The 23849-nt window shown below is 43.3% G+C and overlaps 1 protein-coding gene across 1 annotated transcript in view; it reads left to right on the plus strand.

Moving 5' to 3' along the window:
• TOP1 (DNA topoisomerase I) overlaps positions 1-23849 on the plus strand; it is a 66666-nt gene that overhangs the window by 30637 nt on the left and 12180 nt on the right. The window contains exons 4-10 of the mRNA XM_069033947.1: positions 8174-8300; positions 8838-8896; positions 11632-11727; positions 14682-14757; positions 15718-15815; positions 20157-20272; positions 23528-23649. Of these exons, the coding sequence (XP_068890048.1) occupies positions 8174-8300; positions 8838-8896; positions 11632-11727; positions 14682-14757; positions 15718-15815; positions 20157-20272; positions 23528-23649 (694 nt within the window). The remainder of the gene's footprint in view (positions 1-8173; positions 8301-8837; positions 8897-11631; positions 11728-14681; positions 14758-15717; positions 15816-20156; positions 20273-23527; positions 23650-23849) is intronic.

Here is a 23849-nt window from a genome sequence, read left to right on the forward strand (position 1 = left end):
TCTTTTGTAAGGAGTAATGTAAGCACTGTCTTTAAATTCCCAAATTCATTAATGCTTTGACTTCGTTTGTGTAGGAGTTGGAAGTGGTCAGCGTGTTTTTAACTGGAAGAACTAATTATGGTTCTTAACTTGAAGCTGATTTTGCAAACAATAAATACCAAAACAGTGGAAAGAAGATAGAATGGCTGCGATGTTTTGCGAGGCGTAGCTCAGGAGGTGATATGTAATCATGCCTTGTCTTGAAGTACTTCCTTCCTCCCTACCATGTTGTCTTGAAATCCCTCTGGGAAACGCATCACATTTTCTAGGCACGGTGCCTAATGCTCCCAGTTGTTTTCATGTCTCTATTAAGTGCTTGTGTGTCCTGTGAACACAGAATCTGCTGCATCCTGGGGTCCCAAAAAAGGTCCCTCTCTGTGGGTGGCATGACTGAGTGCATGCATGTGCAGGCAGTTTGTTCAAGGCATTTTGGGGGAGGCATTACACAGTAATGCTTTGCCCCTCAGGTTCCTTCGCAAGGGAGGACTGCACTCTCCCAGGCTGAGTGCACACTCTGCTTTCAAAGCTGCCACCTTAAAAATTGATGTATTATAGTGCTGAATCTTGAGATTCGGTCTTGAAGGTGGTTCTCTGGGAAGGTAACATACATGGACATGCCTGTGATCCTCTTCAGATCGCTCCTTTAGGAGTTCTCCAAAATCTTCACTGTCCCATTCAGGCTCAGTCATGCACAGGGTATCTGGCTTCTTGCTGTGTAAAAACAGCAGACTTGTAACAAAACTTCATAGAAATAATTGAAATTTAAACATTTCTTCCCTAAATCCTTTGATTCAGCTGTCACCCATGCAATTCCATAAATGTAAGTTATGTCTGTGAGAATACGATTTTAGGTGACCATTGTTTGAAGGAAAAAAGCCTGCCTGTTTGTACTGAAGTTTCTCCTTTGACAATGAGAAACAAGTGAAAAATAGCCATGATTCTGGTAGAAATTAATGAAAAAAATCTCAAGGAAACAGTAAGGGGAGGGGGGGGTTTCAATGTTTTTTATCTCTATGAAGAATTTTTAAAGCACTTGATAAAAGGCTGTAAATTAATCCTTCGGAAAAGTTGATCTTAGATTTCTAGAATTGCATGTAAATCTTCACAAAATCCATTCTGTATTTCTGAAAGCTGCTGTGTTACTGCAAAAGCTGTGCTGTATCTTTGGTAGTTCTCAAAAAAGGTTGAATGGTGCCTTAGCAGAAATTGAAGCCACTGTTTTCTGGGAGACTTGAATTGGTACCTCTGTGACATTTTATCCGTGGTGTGTGAAGAGCCCCTGATTGCATTCTGAGAAGCACAGTGCACACTGGGCATAGTTAAGAGCAGTGTGTGGTTGTGTTTGAAGCAGATAGTTTTTGTGTCTGTCTGTAATCGTTTGACAGTTTCATTTCCTGTCCTATACTTAAAAAAAGCTTTTAAAATAAAACCTGCATCAAGAAGACAGAACATCTCCAGTACAGGGGAATAAATGTTTCCTGCATCCAGACTTTGAAGGATCTAAACTGCCAAGATAAGTCTCTGAAATACCTAAAATAGACAATTCTGATTTCATATGACAGAAGTGTGTGGAGTGGTATGTAGAACTTCTTAATTTTGGTTCTTGCTTTCCTCCTCTCCCACTCACAAGATGACACTTCTGTGTCTTAACCACTCATTTACAGCTGTAGTAAACTGGGAGAGAACATTTGTGTGCCTCAGACCTTCCCGTCACCCCTCAAGGAAAGAAAATGCAAAGCCCACTTAAGAACAGTCTGCATCAAGGAATAAATCCACATCACTATCCAAAAAAGTGTCGGTTTTTGCTCATTTTTTTAGCCCCATACTTCCTGGTCTCCAAACAAAAATCTAATACACATCCATTAAATATAAATGTCAGTGGTTATAAAAATAAAACGAAACAAATCCCATGTGGCAATAGGTTTCTGATCTGTGGGAGTTGAGTGTTTCAGACGAGTGGACCACATATAATAATGGAATAACAGGTCCTTTGAAGCCAAGCCTTGTTAGGGAGCGGGTTGGAAGTGTTGGCAGTAACAGGTGTCTCTTTGCCAGGTGTCCTGGGCTCTCTGCAGGGAGAGTGGGCTGCCAGGAGCCTGAGGAGGGCAGGGCTGGCTGTGACAGGGAATGGGAGCGGAGAGGCTGCTCTGCAGCACTGAGCCATGCTGTCAGCGTGACAAGCACCGGAGCCGCAGGAAGAAAATCTTCTGTCAGATGGCATATTTCCTTCATTTACTAAATCTCTTGTGATCACAGCTTGGGATGAACCGAGGCGTGGAACACAGAAAGGATTCACAGACCTGATCTTCACTGGCATCTTCTGATTTTATGGTTTTGCTAGGAAAAACACAGATTCCGGGCATTTGCTAGCCATGGGTGAAGATAAATTTCAGGTCAGATTTCTTGCACACCTCCTCTGGTTTATTATGTGATCCTGATCTGCTTGGAATGGTGTGCATTGGGGGCAGGGAGAGGCAGGGATAGCCAGTGTAGGGGTAAAGGCAATTTTTTAAAAAGACCTCACACCTGCTGTTTGCTAGCACGGCTGGGTTTGTTTTTCTACCCCATTTTAGTGCACAGTTCACCTCGAGCAGTTTTCTAATGTGACAGTGCTTTCCAGTAGCAAAAATTTTGGCTTTTTAGTAGTCTTCTTAATTCTCCATGGAAAGCGTGTGCTAGGCACAGTCTTCGTTTCGCTGTGTGAATATTGTTCTAATTCCTAAAGTTTTTATCAGCTGTTGTTTAGTCCAGATTTTCATCTTGTTCCTCTTCCTGAAGGCTTGATCTGTTATCTGTGAAAAGACTCCTTTCACCACTGGGAAGAATGGTTTCAGGTTGTTTTATTGCATTGCTGGAAACCCAGCAGGACCTTTGGGGCTCACATGTTCATTCCCTGTAATTCCATATGATAACCCTCTAACAGCATAATATCCTGCAAGCCAGCTGAAAACCTGGCCTTCCCTGGGGTGCTGCTGCTTTGGAAGTGCTCCCTGCACAGGCAGCTCTTCCTTGGTGTGCATTAGCCTGGATGTGATCACAGTTTCCATTAATACTGTATTGCGTCAAACGAGACGCGGGCTGTGTCACCTGTGCCCTGTCCCCACCGTGGTTTTGGGCTGCACTGAAATCACAACTCCCTGTTATTTTACGCTTCAGTTGTGCTGCAGCAGCTCCCGAGCAGGCACAGCTCCGATGGCAGCCGGCTCTGGCACTCGCTAGTAGCAGATTCCCTGTCACGAGCTAATTACAGCAGAGAGAGGAAATAAGAGACACTTTAGATAAAGCATCCTTCCCAGCTTGTGGTTTTGAAGCTGGAATGGAAAGGGCCTGGGAAGGGATTATTAACGTACATAAATGGCACCTGAAGAATGCAGTGTTAAATTACTGCGAAGCTGTTGCAGTTGGAAGGAGGAAGCTGTGATGTGCACATCTGCTGTTCTTTGGAAACACTTTCCACTTGTGACTTTCCCATGTGATCTCGGCCTGAGCAGCTGCTGCCAGGTGCCTGGGCTCCCTTCCTCTCCCTCTCCTCTCTCCTGCAGGCATCCTCATTGGCAAATATATCCATGCTTACAAGGGAAATGGCTTCTTCTGATGCGTTTTCTGCTTCATGTGCTTCAGCCTGAGCTCTCCACAGCCTTTGGATGTCCTTGTTCACAGTAAAACTGTATATGGAAGGCAGTAAGCAAGCTGGCACAAAGGATGGAGTGCTTCAGGTGTGCTCACCTGGCCTTGGTCTGAACTGAATCAGTAGTAGTACCATGATACACCTGTCAATGATGTAATCCCTTGTTCTGCCTGTGTTAATGGGATCTCCCGCTACACTTGGTTGCCTTAAAAAAACACAAACAGTGCAGGTTTTTCAGCATTAAACACCTTCAAGAGGTATAACTCTTGAGTTCTGTTGCAGTGATGCAACTGCAGTGGTCTAGGTGAGAAGGAAAATCTTAATTTGTCAGCAGGGATGGGTATGAGCAATTGTTATGATCCAGTTGTCCTGTTTTCAGGCTAACTTCCCCTGAAGCTCCCCTCTGTCTTTCGGGGATTTTGCTGTCCTACTTCCATGACTCCAAGCTGGCTTGTTGGCAGAGAGGTATGTGCAGGAAAGGTAACAAAGGATTCACAGAGCCCTGAACAATGAATTCAAGATAAAATTAGCAGTGTGCATGTGATCTTGAGACCGTTTTGCTTGGTTTCTTTAAAGAAAAGTGTTTTTTTTTTTTTCCAGTTTTGAATTGGCCAGGAAGATAGACTTCTGATCTTTAAATTGTTCCCAGTCCCTCCTAATAATAGCTTTGGGGTTGTCTGGAAATAGCTTTCTGATAGAAGGCTGAAACTCCATCTTCAGGGTAAGGATGACATCCTGTTGCCTTCTCTTTTCTTTTGAGATTAGTGTGGTGGTTAAATCGTGTTCACTGTAGGCTCGCATGTGTATCTGAGCCAAATGAAAGACCAAAGCAGCTCAGCTTGACTGCAGTTAATGTGCAAGCAACTTGTTTTGCTTTGGGAGAAAAAAAAGAAGTTCCTCTTCTAAGGATTGTTGCTTGAGGCTTTTGTTATCGGCTCATTTCCGAGGGAGCTTTTCTGGGAGATGGAGATTTCCATCCCTCCAAGAGAAGAGGGGCACAAGCCTTCCTTGATGCACATGTCATAAGTTTCATGCTGAGCTGTTGAAGAGCTGTGGTCCAGTGTCTGGAAACACACAGGGCTAACAAGCAGGCTTCTTACACATAAGGGAAGGAAATTTATGCTCTCTTTTAACATTGGAGTGAAAAGTACACGATACCAGATTTTTCTCTAGGGAATTCCTCCAGTCACCAGGAGCAGCAGCAAGCAGGACCTCAGGGCCAAGCCACCAGTGCTGATCTTTGGAAAATGAAGCTGCAGAGTGAAACTGAAGACAGAGTTTCCTTGGGTTATCTGAGCCCACATTGCTTGGGTGAGAAATTTACTGCTTGTTGCAGAGCAAAGGGGAAGGATAGTCTTATGATAAAAAATTTAAATTAAAACCAACTACTAAGATTGAGTCAGGAAGCCAGACTTCTAGATTCTGGCTCTGATGCTGAAAAATCTGAGAAACTGTGCTGAAAAATTTAGATTAGATTGCATGACAGCTTTTCAATGCTGGCCACTTACTCTCTTTCAAGAGGGATATTATTTGAGTATCTACTTTTAAACAAGCCTAAGTTTTTAGAGGCTTTAGCATTCCAGCTGTAGTCTGTAAGCATTCAGCGCACACAAATTGTGTGTCTCTCGAGATTGGGATTTTGTTTCTGTTTCAATCTTAGCTTTGCAGATCTAGATTGTCATCTATTAGTTTGCTTTTAATCATGCTTTGTGTACATCCCAGGGCTGTTCCAGACACATACTGAAAGCGAGTGCTTTTGGCTGCTAGTGAGAATGAATGAGTATGGTGCTTTGGAAAACCAGAATGTTTCTCTCTCTTTTTTGCTATTCCAAATTCTCAAGCAACAGCCACTGCCATGATCTTTTCTTCAGAGCACTAACTCCAGTGATTGCAGTGTGTATCATGCTTTGAAGATGCAAATTAATATCTGAGTAAAACATGTTATTTCAGGTAGCATTTTAATACCAAATAAGAATGAGTCAGAAAATAAACACCATCAGACTTGGAAAGAACAAGATGGGTCTGAGCCTTGTGTGTGTGTTTGTTATGATTTTTCTTGTATGTTTGAATTGTAGAATCACAGAATGGTTTGGGTTGAAAGGGACCTTAAAACTCTTCTCATTCCACACCGTGACCTTCCACTAGACCAGGTTGTCCAAGCCCTGTCTAGCCTGGCCTTGAATGCAGGGATGGGCCATCCACAGCTTGGATTGATCTAGGAAGGTTGAATATTGATTATTGATATCGAATGCTATTATTGTGAGTATTGGTTTAAATATATGAGGGTTGAGATCCCTCTTAAATTGTCAACCTTAAATCTTTGGCAGATGAGGTACCTGGCATACAGATAAGGTATCAAGTCAGAATTTCCAGACCTTCCTGAGTTTAAAAATTGTAAGTGATGTGTAGCATTAGTGTTTTCAGACAGTCAGTGAATCTGATTGGAGCAAAGGAAAATTCGCTAGGTGTCTTGAGCTTGGAATACTGATGAATAAACAGGGTACAGAACCTGGGATGAGAGATCTGAGCAGGAGCAGCAGGCATGTCGTGGATTTCCAGGATCCAGTGTCAGGATGTTCCGTGTCTGTACTCGCATGTCCTGAGCACACCGTACATAACATGATCTGTGGGGTAAGAATAGTCTGCAGTTGTTGAGTCTGCTCACAGGCAACATGTGGTGCTGTGTGTCTAGCTACAAGCATTTCTAGAGTGCCTGTTGCCTTTTCATGTTTAGATAAGCCTTCACTGCTTTGTATGAAGAGGTTGCTGGAGAGTTAAAATGAAACTGGTTTCTCTTGCTGCTGGTCTCTTAGTGCCACACAGTATGTGAATATACTGATTTCCTTTGGAGATGGATTTTCATGCTTTAGCTGCTTGAACTTGGATGGCTGGTGTGTATTCAATTTATTCAATGTATATTTATTGGAGTGTTATTATTCAGGCTACTCTGGGCTTGAATTATTTAGACCTTTGGCAGGTTCACATCCATTTGTCCATGCTTGCCTCTGCAGTTGTAAGCTGGGTGTGGGTCAGTGTATTTGTGACTGTGATTGCCTTGCTCCTAATCACACACAAACTCTGGGAACTGCTTGATGTCCTGCTCTCTCTCTGTAGCCATCAACCCTTTTGCAGTCTGGTTTTGTGATACAAAGAAGTTTAAAAGAATCTGTAATCAGCATTCCAGTCTCCTTTTTCAGGTCTGTGTTCACCCAGATTGGTTTGGGCTTGCACCTGAGTGTTGAAATAACTGAAACATGGAAAGTGCCTTTTTCTAGTAAAGCTTTGTAAGGGGAAGCACAGCATGTCCCAGAGAGCAGTAGTGATGGGAGTCAAGTGCTGAGAAGGGAAAGTGTGAACAGCCAGGATGAGGAAGGCATCTGGGTGGTGCCTATCCTTGCTGATTTACACCATGCCTTCGACTTGCTAAAGCCCAGGGTGACCTCAGGGAGACCACACAACCTTGTAAGTGTGTATTGAGAGCCTGTAGAATTGCTAGGCTTGTTGCTTGGCTTCCACACCACTGCTGCTAATCCTTGATGTTTCTATTCTGAGTCTCCTGAGAGTATTGCCTCACTTTCTGGCCTCAAGGCTTGTCATTCCATGAGAAACCTCATTTTCATTTGAAAACATCCATGTGTCTTTCTAGTTCATAAGAAAAACTTGAGAATGTAATACAAATTTATCCTAATGTCTCAGAAACCAGAAGTGGGTAGAAACAGATATAATAAAGGTCGGTTTTCTTCTCCTTGTATGCATTTTCTCCTGCGTTCTGACTAAAAATTCTGGGTATTTAAACTCTCAATACTGCTAATCATAACACCAGAGTAGCTACAGACCAGACTCTCACTTGGAAACGTTTGTTGGGTTCTTGCCCCAAAGGATGGGGCTGTTTCAGCAGAGCCGGGCGGTCTGTGGTAGTATCGACAGCTCCAGCTGAGGACTGCAGCATTATTCCTGCCTTTTCTGTTTGACTTTGCATAAGCACAAGGACATCACATATCCTGTTTGCTCTGGTTTTCCCATCTGTTTGGGAATAATAGAGATCAGCGGTTTTCTCTTTAAGTTCCAGAGATGAGAGCTGCTACAATGACAAACTGTTGTCTGAGCAAAAGCTGACACGGGCATTGACGGGGCTGGCGGCTCTGTTCTAGTGACCTTTTATGTGGACTAGGAAAAAGAGGAAAAGCAGAGACAGTGGGAATTCTTCCTAAAGTGTTGAACTTTAAAGTGTAGCAGCTGTGGATTTCCTCAGCAATCCAGGCTGATGGGGAGTTTCCTGAAGTGAAGGCTTGGCAACTGGGATTTTGTTGTATCCCTCCTGTTCTTCCTCCTCCTAAGGAGAATGGATGATGCCTGACAGGAGGCTGTGGTAGATCTTCCTGTTAAGATGATCCCTTATTTTTTAGGGTTTGTAATCATCAAAACCTGTGATTCTTTACCACTGGAAATTGTATTAGTCAAATCTCCTTGTGTTCCCCTCTGCAAACACACTCTCTTGTTTTGCAGTGAGCACAAAGATTCCTCGGAAAAGAAACACAAAGACAAGGAGAAAACCAAACACAAAGATGGCAGCTCAGAGAAACACAAAGACAAACACAAAGATAAAGACAAGGAGAAGAGAAAGGAAGAGAAGGTGGGTGTCTCCTCTGGGAGAGACAACAGGATGGGTCTGGCTTATACTACTGAATAGTACAAACTCGATGGGTTAGATGTAGCTTGCACTCAAGGTTTCTGTCAACCTGGAGAGAACTATCCCAATGCTAACTCAGACACCTTGTTTGTGGAGTGCTAGATATGAACTCATAAGGACTTTTATCTGCAGGTGTGTGAATAGAAACAGTTCCACAGTGAGCTGTGTCCACTGGCTCCACATTTTTTCCCGTTACATTTCACTTTTGCCAAGCTTGGGTTCAGAGGCAAGGGAGAAGAATCTGTCATATCACATTCAGTCCATGCAAGAACAAACTATATACTTAATTCCAATCTGCTGAGGAAATTGGAGAGCCAAAAAGTACTGAATTGACTAAGACTTGCAGAAAATGTCGCCTCTCTGTCATGTAGGTCACTAAGGACTACAGGGGATGGAGATAGTCACAGTTCCTTCTGCAAGTTAAATACCCTGTGTTGTGTTGGAAAATGCTAATCAGCTCCTACTTTTTATGTTTTTCAGATGAAGTCATCTTCTGGTGATATAAAAATAAAGAAGGAAAAGGAAAATGGTTTCTCCAGGTAAGAAACTAGGTCTATGATTTGCAGAAAGCTGCGGTTTGACTTTTCATAGGTGCTCAGTGTTTGAATCCTCTCACTTGGTCTTGAGAAAAAATTGGGGCACTATTAAGCCCTTCAGAAGATAACATTCTTCTCAGTTATGAGAATGGGTAGATCTGTGTAGCCAGTAACTGGAGATGGGAGCTGTGGAATACCTGGTGGCTGCCTGCATACGCGAGGTTTGTCTAGGTATTAAGGAGCTGGATTCTACTGAGGACAGACTGAACTATGGGAACATTGGTAGCTGGGTTTGAAAGAACCTCTGTTGTAAAACTGGGACTTAAACCTGCAGGCAGTCTGCTGGAGACAGGACCCAGCAAAGCCAGTCCAGATTGCCTCTGTGTGTCTGTCCTGTATGTGACTGCAGCCTGAAGCCTTTGCAGAGGAGCGACAAGAGTGACATGTAAAATCAGAAGTACCTTCAGGAAATGCATAGATATCCTACTCTAGTACTAAATTCCTGCTAATAATAGAACCTCCTGGACTTGAGTGTTGTGTCAGTCATCGCTAAGTAGTCTTTTTAAACACCTAAAGTGAGCAATTGATGGAAGAGTACTTTTTCTTAATAGTCAACCAAGATCTCTTGTGACTTGTTTACAGTCCAGCCATTGGTTATTTTTAAGGTGCTAAATCAAGTCCACTGACTTACTGAAGGTGTGTGGTATGGTGGATGCATGCATCCATATCTGTTAGTCAAGAACAGCACTTAGTTCATGAATTCATTTAGTTTATGAATCCACTTAAAAATCAAAACAAACAAAATCCTTCCAGTCTCACTACGTTCTGTGGATACAGAGAGGTTGGGAGAAGGCACCTGCCGGGCCCATGCCTTTTAGGTATTCTTTGTTTGTTTTGAATGTGCCCTTCTGACACGAGTTCTTACATCTGTTTCATTTCCCTGCTCCTATTTAAAAATACAAAGGAGGGAGTCAGGCTTGGCACAGGGCAGAGGCGCCATCTCCAGGCCCTTTGGGGAATACTCTGCAAGAGAGCAGTGACATTTAGGTGTTTCATGGTGTAGCAGACAGTTAATAACTGTCTCTAGCCTCTGCTGTTCAGCACAGTTGTATGATGTGCTGATCTCACCAGGGATGTTGGATGCTCTCATATCAAGATAACTGAGTCCTCCTTAGGTCCAAGAGCTTTTTTTTATGTGTTTGAGAAAAGCCTGAAGGAGCCATCACAGTTGTGCCTTCTTCAGGGCCAAATGCTGGCTAAGAGTAAAGTAATTATTTTCTTTTTTTTTTTTCCTGCTGAAATATTCTTTTACAAGTTCTGCAGAGAAAAATGTCCTTACTCAGATGGTTTTGATTTTTCCTTAAGACTTAGTACAATGAACAGTGTTACAGTCTTGGAAACAATGCAAGTCAAGGTTCAGCTTGGTCGTACAGCTCCTTTCTTTTCACAGACTCACACTTTATTTCTTCCATTATAAAACATTGTGCAATATTTCAGTGTTAAAATAGACAATGTTAAAATAGATAGAATTCCTAGGGACTTTACAAACAGTAGCTCAACATTTCTGCCTGAAAGGGAGAATAGGTTACCTTTTTTTCCATAGATGTTTTGCAACTGTCTCTGTGCTGCACACTTGTGTCTTACTTAATTACAGGCGATGCAACAGAAATGGCTTTGTAGAGCAGCTTGTTTGTATCTCCCCTGAGCTGCATCTTCCAGCACTGCAGTGGCTTTAGAGCTGTGAAGGAGCAAACTGCTTGTTCTGCTTCACAGACACACTGCCAGCTAACATGAGACTCCCTAATGTCTCCTGCTGACTGTGGTCTACAAAGCTGAATGCTGCTTATTTTAGTTCTGACTCCATCTGATTGCAAAATCCGCATGTTGACTTGGAAACTGAGTCAGTTTGATATAGAAATTGCTGGTGGGACATGAATAAGGAAGCCCAAGATGGCACTAAGTGCTTCAAAATGTAATTTTGGACTCTTTGAGGCATCATTTTCTTTATGACGATCAGTGAAGTGTTTCTGTGAAATCTAGAAATAATGAGTTTGTCTAACAGAATAGTCTCTCTTGCACTAATACTCTGTTTTTTTTCTTATTGCTAATGTCTTGGGACAATATGGCTGAAAACATTGAGCCTAACTTTGTGGTCTGTTGAAAGGGACAGGATTGTTTGCTTCCTGCAGTTTGGATAGTGAAAAGAGACTGATCTGTTTAACTCTGCCAAATCTTTGTTTCCTTTTCTGGTTTTCACATGCCTCAATATTTGGTTGGCAAAATATTCCAGGGAATAGCTTTCAAATCTTTGTTTAGTTGATAATCTTTTTCTCTCTTAGAAGCCTCAATAAGGGTATTGAGTTGAAACTAAACAACATCCTGCATTTGACTTCACACAGGCATTTCAGTTTTTAAGTGTATTTGAAAGTGCTGGAAGCTACAGTGGTTTTTACTCAAAACCTCAGGGAAACAAAATGAACTTTGAGCTGTTGACATTGAACTTGATGTTGCTTGAGAAATGGCAAATGTGTAGACATTGAGTGACTCCCCTTACACTATCTGTGGGTGTTCAGAAAATGACACATCTCAAGTCTTTGGGGTCCTATGATGGGCAGCACATTTCGTGGAAGACGTGCCCATTTTGCAGATGATTATTTCTTAAAACTTAGTTGTTGCTAGTTTCCAGGAAACTTCCTCTTTTTGAAAGTAGAACCATGTTTCTTTGCTTCTTTTTGTAGTCCACCACGTATTAAAGATGAACCAGATGATGATGGGTTTTATGCATCTCCTAAAGAGGACTCCAAACCCTTGAAGAGACCTCGAGAAGATGATGAGTAAGTGGCGTGGGTGCTGGTGACTTGGATGTTTGCCTTTAGTTTTAAAAAGAGAACTTTGAGGGAGCAGGTGGAATTTCAAGTGATCAGCACAGACTTCTTGAGATGGGTACTGGAGGTCTGAGACCAGACTCCTTTCGCTGTTACAAGTTCTCTGAGCAGGGCAGGGATAGTGTTTTTGCTGTGCAAGGCAAAATGTCACTACCTGCTTCTGCAGATGGTGCTGTGAAATGTTGCAGAACTAGTAAATAAAAAAGAAAAACCCCAGAAGGCAGGTAAAGACTGATGAAGATTGTAAAACAGAAATGTGAGCACGTGAGGTATTATCGTAGCTAAGTGGCTGCAGTGGTTTCTGTTGGGCAAGGAAATAACTGCACATGAGAACAGAAATGCACTGTCAGCCTGTTTGGAGGCAGGGGGAGGTTTGCCTGCACTGCCTGGCGTGGTTTGCCTGGAGTCTCAATGTGTCATAAGTTATGCTGAGGGTTGTTGTCTGAAAGAGAAACACACGTGATGTTTGCCTGACACAGGAACCCACTGAAATACAAGCTCAGTTCCATCTCACTGTGATCTGCCACTGTGTCCATCCAGCTCTTCAGGTAGTTTGTCCTTATTAGCAGTCAGGAGTTAATGGGTTGGAAGGGTTTCACCATGGTGGCACTCCATCCCTGTGTGTCTCAGTTTCCAAGAGACATGGGTGGGACATCTTTCCTTTTGTGTAATCACTTGCTGCCTTCTGCTTGTATGATGTCTCATGTCTGCAACGGAAAGATTAGGAATTGGGGTATTTCTGTATGTTAAGGAGTGTTTTGTCTGTACAGAGCTCGAGGATAGGGACAATAAGGTTGAGTGCCTATGCATGAGCATCGAGGAGAAGGCTGGTAAGGCAGATATCCTGCTGGGAGTCTGCTCCAGACCACCCAACCAGGATGAAGAGGTGGATGAACTATGCTATAAGTGGCTGGCTGACATTTCAGCACTGCCGGCCCTTGTTCTTGTGGGAGACTTTAACCTGCCAGATATCTACTGGAAGCTCAACACAGCAGAGAGGAAGCAGACTGGGAGATTCCTGGAGTGTGTGCAAAAGAACTTTCTGTCTCAGCTGGTAAGGACAGCTGTGGCCTACCAGGAGTAGTAACCTGCTGGACCTGCAGTTTACAAACAGAAGGGCAGGTGGGAGATGTGGTGGTCGTGGGCACAGCAACCATAAAATGATGGAGTTTTCAATATTTGGTGAAAGAGGGGCATCAACAAAACCTCTACCCTGGACTTCCTTCCAAAAGGCAGACTTTGGCCTATTCAGGGCACTGATTCAAAGTCCCTTGGGAAACAGCCCTTAAAAACAAAGGGGTCCGGGAAGGCTGGACATACTTTGAAATAGAAATCTTGAAGGCATGGGGAGCAGCCTGTCCCCATGTGCAAGAAGATGAGCCGGCAGGGAAGAAGACCAGCCTACCTGAGCAGGGAACTTTTAGAGGAACTCAAAGAAAAAGAGAGTGTATCACCTTTGGAAAAAGGGGTAGGCCACTCCAAAAGTGCTTAAGGATCTCTTTAGGTCATGCAGAAAGAAAACAAGAGATTCAAAAGCTCAGTTAGAATTTAATCTGGCTGCTTCTGTAAAGGATAATAAGTGTTTTTATAAATAAGTTAATAACGAAAGCAGGGCTGAGGAAAACCTTCATTCTTTATTGGATACCAGAGGGAATATGTTACCAAAGACAAGGAGAAGGCTGAGCTACTTAATGCCTTTTTTGTATCAGTCTTCAGCAGTAGGACTGGTTATCCTGAGGGCAGATGGGTCCCTGAGCTGGTAGACAGGGATGGGGAAGAGAATGGACCCCCTGCAACCCAGGAGGAAACAGTCAGTGACATGCTGAGCCCCTTAGATGCTCACAGTTCAATGGGACTGGATGGGATTCATCCAAGTGTGCTGAGGAAGCAGTGGGAGAGCTCCGCAGATTGGTCTCCCATCATTTATCCACTCCTGACTCACCAGAGGTCTGGAGATGCCAGTGTGACACCCATCCACAAGAAAAGCCAGGAGGAGGATCCAAGGAACTTCAGGCCTGTCAGCCTGACCTCAGTGCCCAACAAGGTCATGGAGCAGATCATCCTGAGTGCAGTCACACTCAGCCTGGAGAAAAGAAGGCTCAGGGGTGACCTTATCACTCTCCAGAACTCCCTGACAGGAGGGTGCAGCCAGGTGGGGGTCAGGCTCTGCTCCCAGGGAACAAGGGACAGGACAGGGGGACATGGTCTTAAGCTGCGCCAGGGGGAAGTTTAGGTTGGACATTAGGAGGAATTTCTTCACTGAAAGGGTGATCAGACGTTGGAATGGGCTGCCCAGGGAGGTGGTGGAGTCACCGTCCCTGGAGGTGTTTAAGGAAAAACTGGACGTGGCACTCAGTGTCCTGGTCTGGTTGACAAGGTGGTGTTGAGTCACAGGTTGGACTTGATGATCTCAGAGGTCTTTTCCAACCTCACTGGAAATGGGATTGTGTTTATGTAATTTGTCAGTACTCAGTTTAGCTATTGTTTGAACTAGTGGTGGTTGCAGAAAGTGAGCCTTGTGGGCAAGGTCCCACACTTATGACTGGAAAAAGAGTTGGGATAGAATATGCCAATAAGGTTTTACCCATTTATCCTATCCCATGTAATCACTGTGTGGCTACTAGTGCTTTTGAATCAATTCTTCATTGAGGAAGATGTTTGCTTCAGCAGTGTGAAACTTGCCGAGAGGGATTGACAGTAACATCTTGTGGGTTTTGTAGGCTGTTGTGCTGGATTGGGATTATTGAGTCTTCTGAGGGAGTAGGGTATAAATTATATTCTTTAGAAATTAAAAATGCCAGAAATACTGCAAGCTCATGCACACAAACTTTGTACATCTTTGACTTCTCTTTATTTGTACTGGAAAATGGATCGCTTTCATCAGCAAGTCTTTTTGTTCTTAGTGCTGACTACAAACCCAAGAAAATCAAAACAGAAGACATCAAGAAAGCAAAGAAAAGGAAACAAGAGGAGGAAGAGGTAATGTGACAGACAAATTTATTTCTATGATCAAGAAAAGCCAGGCTATTTGGTGTGGAATTACACAGAGCAGGGGGAACCTGATTTTGTCTGGAACAGAGCTGTGTATGGCAGATCCCCCTATGGTGCAGATATTAACTTATCTGAACTATAATGTATAAAAAGTCTGGGAAACTTTTCTTTCCTACCCTTAAAACAATGGGTGGAGAAGATGCCTCCAGGACATGAACTTTCAGGCTGTTCCAGGCAATTCACAGTCCTTCTGTTAAGGAGCTGGCAGGGAGCAGGGGAGCCTTGCTCACAATGTGGTAATTGCACAGATGATGTGGCAGGGTTCGGAGGCAGGGGAGATGAAACAGAGATTGAGATGCTAGAGGGAAGCTTAAAGCATTTAGATGGAGCCTAGGTGGCAATTTCTTTGGAGAGGCACTTGGAAAAGGTTAGCCATAATTTGAACTACACTTCCCAAGTAGCAAAGGAACCCTTGTGAGACACATGTTGTGGCACCTCCTGGCAGTAGGGTTAATTCTTCCCTTCAAAGGAAGTGTCTCTACACTGAGCATACACCAGTAGAGTCCCAGAAGCCACCTGAGAGGGGTCGTTGTGCTCTGTAGCATTTGCCAGACCAGACACACCAGGGCAGGCCAGGGAGGAGGTTCTGTAACTCAGCAATTCCATTCCCGTGGCCCAGACTTGCCCCTTACCAGGTGAGACAGAATAACTGGCTGTGTGCATTTAGCATTTCCCCAGTGTAAAGTAAAAGAATCCGGCTGAAAACTGAAGTGGGACCATCAGCAGACTTTGACTTTATGGGATGATCTAAGAGCACATTTATGCGGTGAAGCCACAGGAATTCAGTTCTTATATACCCCAAGAGAGAGTCTTTTAGTTTCAACACATCTTTTCAAGGGAGGGGGAAATACAGTAGCTTGTTCTAACAAATTCTTACTCATTTTGCAGGACAGCAAAGCAAAGAAAGTCAAGAGCAAAGATAAGAAAGTCCCTGAAGCGGACAAAAGAAAGAAGCCGAAAAAAGAAGAGGAGCAAAAATGGAAATGGTAACTATATATAGTCAGTGCTGTAGGCTCCCATCTGCACCTGGACTTGCCTGTACCTCCCATGCTGGCTGAATAAGCACATCTGGCTTTCTCTTCTGTTGATTCATGAGGATTTGTTCTGAATAATTGGCTTACTTTCTGGTAAGCTCTAAATAAATATCTCATTCACTGTGTTCATCCTCTGAAGTAGAAGTGATATCCCTAAAACAGGAAATAAGTGTTTTGTGGGGTTGTCTGTGGTTTTTTTTCCCCTGTGTCACGTAGAGGCTGCCTATAATGATCAAATACCAATATCCTTGTGCCCAGAAGCTGCTCTGTGCTGACATGCTTCAGAGCAGTATGAAAGCTTGTAGGCTTGGGGGTGTCAGCAGGAATATATTCAAAGGTGCAGGTGGATTAAGGAATGTATTAATATGTGCAGATGTGTTAATCAGTATTCTAGTAGAATTTATCTGTGTTATATAGAGGTACAGGAGGTACAGCATGAGTGGGTGTCCACCTTTTCATTCTAGCTGGGTGTCAGCTGTGCCTCTCAAAACTGCTCCTGCACTGGCACAAAAATGAAAGTCGATCAAGTGACCGGTTAAGCTCAGACTCTTCGACAAATGATTTCTGAAAATGAGTTTTAAATGAAAAACACTTTCTGTCTTGCCCAGGATCCCTAAGTAATATCACTGAAGTTGTACTGTCACCCACTCTTAAATTATTTTAGAACCTTTTTTAAGTAAGTCTGACCTTTGTGGCTCATTTGGAAGACAGACCTGTGATGCATCAGTAGTGCTCTGTGTAAGAAACCTGCTGGATTTTTTTTTGTAACTCTCCATAGTAATTTAAGCTGTTATTTCTAGATTTGAAGGAGTTTGTGTGTTTGGAAGTTTTGGCCTTAGTACTTCCCTCAGTGCATATGTACTTCTCAAAAGCATGTGTGTTTTCTGCCCTCCTGTAATGTATTTTTATGACCTTTCAGGGATGTTTCCATGAGCATTTTCTTTTTTCAGATCATTTGGCTGTAGAGTTGGGGAAAGTCTTTGCAATCTCTTCAATCCTTTCAGGTTCAATCCTTTACTCTTTTATTGACACTATTATTGATTCATCTTTAAAAAGAAAAATATCTTCTGTAGTGCTTATAGTCTTTATGTATTTCTCTTTGTCACAGCTTCCTCAGAACATCAGCACTTGCAAATCCTTTTCTTACTTGAATACTCCCTTGAAACTTGAGTTTCCAGCCCCTCCCCAAACCTTCCCTTTTTCCTGAGCAATCCACTTTTTTCTCAATCCCTTTGACAGCATATTTTTAATGTGCAGTAACATTAACAGACTACAGGGACACGAAGCAGTAGGAAGCTACAGAAGGTCCTTCTAAGCCTTAACGATCTGTTGTCTTTTTGGCTTTGTCTCAGCTCCCCTTGCTGGTTCTTTCTAGCTCAATATTCTGTTTTTGAAGCTCCCTTTTATTGTGGGCTGTATCCTTCAACAGCAGACCTTTACTGGAAAGCTGTGCTGTTCTCCCCTCACCTGCCTGGGCAGCACAGGCCCCTGTAGCTGTGTTAAGCTCTGCAGTTTGTGCTTACTGCTGAGGAAAACTGCCTTGGAAAGCATGTTTTGCAGGATTTGGCACTGGGTAGCTGTATCCTTCTGCTGATGTTCCTGTCATCCATCTGCAGCTTTGTATAGTGCATCTTTGCTGGACAAGGTTTCATCTGCACTTCAGTTGTTTCTCTTAAGGGCATTTTATGTTCCATCTGAGTCAATCTTCTGAGCGTCTGATACCTTTTTTGGCGGCTTCCTCAAGTGCTTGCTGCCTTGAGCATTTTCATCCTCACTTGTGTGAATGCTTGATGCAGACATCCCCAAGGCACTGGCCTCATTCATCACCACGTGGAGCTCTTGCAGAGGTCATTTTCACGCCCTGTCAGCGTGTGAAGGATGTGATCCAGAAGTGCACCTTACCAGCACTTCTCCCATCTTGTGTTACAGCAAGTTCATTTCCTTGAAATAACATATCCCTGAGGTGTGTTCTGGTTTTTTCTTAAGAACCTTTTCTCTTTTCATTCCTCTTAAAAGATCTTCCCCAACTTTTCTTTCCTGAGCCAGCAAGTTTGATGTGGGATTTAATTAAGAAGCCTATATGACTGATGAGTTGTTGCTGAAATCAGTGAGGCAGCTTTCCTAATAGGCAGCATTCTCCTTGCTCCTACAAAATCATGTGTGGAACATTGCTTTAGAACCAGAAGCTGCCAAGGGCAGTGGTGCTGTAATGCTTTTTCTGTTTGAAACCAAATGAGGATGAAAAATGAGCTAAACTCAGGAGGCTCACTTTCACCTTTTGTCTTAATGCTTATGTATGATGTTTAGGAAGGTGGAGGAGGGATTGGGGATGGTTTGTGGTCTTTTTGTTGCACACTTTCTGGTAGTTTTGAGCTTAGAAACTACCTCATGAATCCCAGGTTTCCTAGTAGCCTTCCCAGAAGGCACAGTGTCCTTCTGCTATCAATTTAAACTGCTGCATTTCTAGTACTGCTTTGACATGTGTCCTTTGTAAAAGAACAGGAGGGGATAGAGGTACAGAATTTCTCATCAAGTAAATACCAGACGAATAAATTTAAAATAAGAGAATGACAAACCTGTCCTGAAAAGTAGTAACTGCTGTGAATGATGCCCTTATTTTGTTCTCACTGGAATAAAATTGCTCATTGTTGAGAGGAGAAGCTTATTCTGGCAGAGAGGAGAGTGGTTTAGGTTTGTTTTGCTGAAAGGAGCTTCTGGGTGGAAGAACCTAGGCCTATGTTTGACAAAATATTTATATTTCTAGCTTCTAATTAATTTAAAAAAAACCCAAAACACAACAATCATTAGGAATGTAAATATTTGGAATCTTTGTCAATATTGCTTTCTTATATCAACATGGTTTACTTAAGCCTTCTTCCCAGCCAGGGACTGAAGTCTGAATGCAGTTCTGCACTGATAGCTGGGGTTGGGTGCTTTCCTGTTAAAGCTGTTGCTTCTCATCAGAAGAAGTCAGGTCCAGTGGTGTGGTCAAAGATGGTGCCTTTCAAACTCTAGCCAGCTGCTGTGTTGCTGTTGTTCCTAAATTGTTGCTGTACAGACAGGAGTGAAACATTTTGAGTGTCTTCTAGCAGAAACTCTTTATCTCTGTGCAGTGTTTCTCTTCCGTGCAGTGACTTTTATCTCAGTAGAGATGAAGCAATCTATCAGTGCATCACAGCTCGAGATGCAGGCAGTACGTGCACATCTCTCCTCAGCTGCCGTGGCACCTGGAATGGGAATGCTGCTCCTTAGAGCTGACACCAGACAGAAGCTTAAACTCCTTTTTTTTATTGTCATGGCTGCTCAACAAAGTTGTCTGGGCAATTCAGAGACTGAGTGCTGTGACAGGTTAATGGTCTTCAGCTGATTGATGGCTGAGGTGAAATAGCCTTTCCCAGCAGGTAATGCTGTGCCAGCAGCATGTAGCAGTAATGTTGTGGTAATTATGAAAGGAGCTTGGAGGGGAGGAGTGTGGAATCAATGGCGTGGGAGCTGGGGGAAGGATCCTGGCCTGGCAGGACCCTTTTCTCTGCAGATGAATTGCTGACCCTGTTTGCTTGGAATGTGGCATTGGTGGTGCCTGCCTTGCTGTGTTGTGATACCCAAATGCATCACTTGCAAAGCATTTTTATAGAGCGTTTCTTATAGAGCCTCTAAAAGGCAAACATGCAGTTTTCTGGGCTGCTCTGTTTTTGTTCAAGTATGCTTTTCTTACCTAGAGAATTGGAATGAATTTAAAATGACAGAGCAGGTTTTAGTCTTTCTTGTCCAAGCAGGTTGGTTCTCATTTAGGTTGTAAATGAGCATCTGTTTCTTTATCTCTGCCCTTAATGGCATATTGTCCACATCTGAAAGCAGCTGCATAATATACCACAATTGTTTGAGTTTGCTGAGCAGGCATCCTGGACCTGATGTTAGATCACAGCTGAAGCTAATTTAGCATGATCCTAGCTGGTTTACAGTGTCCAAGTCTTATTTTCTTAAGATCTAAGCAATTTCAGCTGTGTGATTTTGTGAAAAGAGGAGCAAATGAGAGGTGAGGAATAGGATGGCATCAGGTAATCTGCAGCCCACGGTGTTGTGTTCATGGACACGACTGGGCTTTTGGAGGGGGAAAAAAAAAAAAGGAGAAAAGAAAGAATTAAATGGTGATAGTACATTGAGTATTTGTTGTTGGTCTGTACCCTACAAAGCAGTGATTTCTTGCTGGTTTAGCATACTCTCATACCCACACAGTAATAAAATGAAGATTGGGAGCTTAAAATTGTATTGGTTCATATTTCTCTCTTGAAGGTGGGAAGAAGAGCGCTACCCTGAAGGCATTAAATGGAAGTTCCTAGAGCACAAAGGTCCTGTATTTGCTCCACCATATGAACCTCTGCCTGAAAATGTCAAGTTTTATTATGATGGTGAGTTAATCTGTGTTTCTACTTGCTAGGAAGAGAAATAAACATCTCAGGCTATTGCGGTGTTCTTCTGGGGACTGAAGAGCTGAGGAGGTGGTTGTGTTTTAGTGGTTCACTTAAATCAGCTCCTCAGCAGCAAAGTGAGGTCTGTGCAAGGAAAGGAATTTACCTGAGCCTGCTGAATTCTGCTCACTGAAGTGACACAGGGATAAACCTGTTCTCAGTCCCTTATGGTGGTGAATCTCTCAGGTTCCTTTGCAGAATGAGTGTCTGATGCCTCAGAGTAGCAGTGCCTGACCAGTGGAGTGTGTAATTGTAGCTGCCTCGTCACTGGTTACCTTTAGGCTTGCTCTTGTTTTCTTTAACCTCAAGAATTGCAGCTTCCATCATCTGTGGTGAAATTCATGATCGTTTGGTGGTGTGAGCGAAATGAAAGACAATTGAATTTGGGTACAGATGATTAGGATCTTGTAGGAATGAATGGGATGACCCTGGCCTCAAGGACACAGCCCTCTCATGTAAGTCATGGTCCCACTCCCTGACACCTGCGTGTGGTAGAACTAATTGGTGTGGGATTGAAATATCCTGGGCTGCCTGGTTGATTGAGGCTCACGTGGAAGGGATTATATGATGTGATGCCTGCTGGAGCCTGGATTTGATGACCCATGTGTTTCCTTTTAGTCCTGTGATCATGTTAAATGAAGGATCAAATTAACCCAGGATTGAATTAGGTGGGAGGTATTTGAATGGATGAAAATGCAATTTTTGGTGATGGGGACATCTGCACATGGAACTCTTCCAGGAGCAACGTGCTGTTTTCATGTGACATGACACAGTGCTTTTAAATACTGAAGAATAGGTGGCATTACATTTTCAGCAGCAAAGTAGTGAAATAAATATGCTGTAGTGTATTAAAGGCTATCTTCAAGCAAGTAGCACAGTGATCAAGGATGTTTGCAGCCTTCTTTCTTAGGGTTTGATAAGAACTTGATACAAAGTTGGAAATTTTTTCCCTGTATTGAAAAATGCATGATCTCTCCTGTTGTCTAGAGAAGGGGAGGGGCAGATTGCACTGTAGCTATCCCTTGGTGCAGACAGCAGTAAGCTCCTTGTCTCTCCAGCCTTCTATTTCACAGAGCCTCTGCAGGGATTTGTGTAACCTCTGCCTCTGTCATCACAGAAATTCATCAATAAGCTCAACAATCATGGGGTGGGCAGGGAGGGGGTCTGGCAAATAAAGACATCCCGTAAGTCTTCCTTGAGAAACTAGGCAAAAAATCAGATGTTTGATTTATACAGCAGCTGCTGAGAGCCTCTGTCTGTGCTCACAAGGCGTTGTCTCATTTCAAGATTATCCCAGGGTGATTTGTAGAGCCCAGTAATGAGGCTGTGGCTGGCCAGTGGCCGGCTCGCACCGGAGGAATCTGTCCCCGGCCTGGGGATTCACTGCCTGCTTTCATCTCATGTAACAGCTGCTGGGGCTCTTGGAAGTGCCTGTGATACCTACTCAGGGAAGGAGCTTGAAATGCCAAAACCATCCTTTTTCAGTGCCTGTGGGTTAACCAGTCACTGCTCATAGTCCAGAGGTGGCTCAAACTTGCACATTTTTCTGTAGGTGGGGCAAGGTAAGAGTGTAGGTGGTGGCAGCTGCAGTGGTGGCCGTGGGGTCTCTTCTGCTCTTTATGTTCCCTGGTTGCTGTCTGATTTTCATTTTTTAAATCAGGTAACTAATATCATGCCTCTGGAATAAATCCTTTCTTTACCAGCTCTGTCACTTGGGAGTCTTTTCAAACCTTTGTGGAAAAAAAAAGGAAATTGTGTCCAGCGAAATATATTCTAAAGTGGTTAGATAAAGATGACTGAGCCTTCAGCTAGCTGGGAAAAATATCAGACATTTTAGCCCCATAACATGTTACTAACTCGATAGCCTCTGTCAAGCTAAAATTGCAGCCTGGAAAAACAGTCCCTTGCTGTCTCTCCCTTCCCCCATTTCCTGTTATAAGCAAACAAATGCTGTATTTTAGGTTACAGCTTAAAAATTGGCAGAGTTACTATTGTTTTTATTTAATTGTGGAATATTCTCAGATCATTGGGAGGACCTTTTGCTAAGTCCTGTTTTACAAGGGTTTATAGATCTTAAGTCTTTATAGCTGACTCCCATGCTTTAATTTTAGAGATGATGCAACTTTTGAAAATATGTAGTAAATCCAAAGCGTGGTATTTTTTTTTTCCAAGAGCACAGATTGAACAGTTTCTTGTGTTCACTTTTGTGCAGTAAAATGGTTGTTAGAAATCCCCAGGTATTGACTGTCTGCCAACCATTGGAACTTTAAATATTTCTTGCAACTAGCTGGAGATGTGAGCTGCATGCAGAATCCTTCAGAGGGATCGCTGGCACCCCACGTTTCATCAGGAATGCAATCAGGACCAAAAAATGCTCAATAGGAATGTTAGATGTAGAATCCACAGCCTCGATGCTGCAGCAGCCTCTATTCCCTTGTGTTTCAGTCTTCCCTTGCAGCAGTTCCACTTTGTGCTGCAGTCATGCAGAGAAGCTGGAATGTGACCCCTCCATTCACTGACAGCTCAGTCTTTCTTGAAAACAACTGGCTTTTGAGCCCGCTTTGGAGATGCAGGAGTGCATTCCCACAGCAGAGGGAACAATTAGCAGAACCCTGACACATTTCCCTGCAATGAAGGAGAGTTGAATATTTGGCATCTCTTCCCAGCCTATTTGTAGTGTATCCAGAGGAAGGGCTCTTCCTGCCTAGAAATAGCTGAAGGCTGGAAGGGGTGTTCCGAGGTGGGGTCTGTGCATTGAAAAGGAATACAGGGACTGTACTTCCCATATGTCTGAGTGCTGGGATATGAAATTTAATAAAATCCCTGCCTCTTTGACATCAAACAGCAGCGTCTCCCCAGGAGCACACCCAGCACGGGGGTGGCTCAGCAGAGGGTTTCCTGCAGCAGGCCTTTTCCCCTTCCTGCCCTGCAGCCCAGACCTGCCTCTCATCAGATTGCTGTTGCTTTTTTTAATGTTTAGATTCCAGAGGAAACTTTTTTCAAAATGTTTGTGGTGGAAGTGAAGCAATTGTGCTCCTGTGTTTCCTTTGCCCATTCAAGTTGCTGTATTATGTAACATTTTAAGACAAACTTCTCTGTAGTAAAAATATAATCCTGTAGGGTAGTTACTATGTTCTCTTTATAGCTTTGATTCCTGTTTACCATTTTCTTTAAGAAGCAAACCTTTCTTTGTAGGTAAAGTCATGAAGCTGAGTACCAAAGCAGAAGAAGTTGCTACATTCTTTGCAAAAATGCTTGATCATGAGTACACTACAAAGGAGATCTTCAGGAAAAACTTCTTCAAGGACTGGAGAAAGGTATGCCCATAGTCCTGGGCTGTAGTGGCTGCGAACATGGCCAGTGTCTCCTCAGCACTGACCAGTGAAAAGGGGCTGCTGTTCCATGCATGCAAAAGTTGGCTTGAGGCCACTGAAAGCTGCCTCACACTGTAGCTGTGAAATTTCCCGTTTATCCTGTAGTTTCACCAGGAAGAACCCTACCATAAATGCCTTTCTAT

Source organism: Aphelocoma coerulescens, chromosome 20, assembly GCF_041296385.1.
Source record: "Aphelocoma coerulescens isolate FSJ_1873_10779 chromosome 20, UR_Acoe_1.0, whole genome shotgun sequence".
In the NCBI taxonomy this organism is placed as follows: domain Eukaryota; kingdom Metazoa; phylum Chordata; class Aves; order Passeriformes; family Corvidae; genus Aphelocoma; species Aphelocoma coerulescens.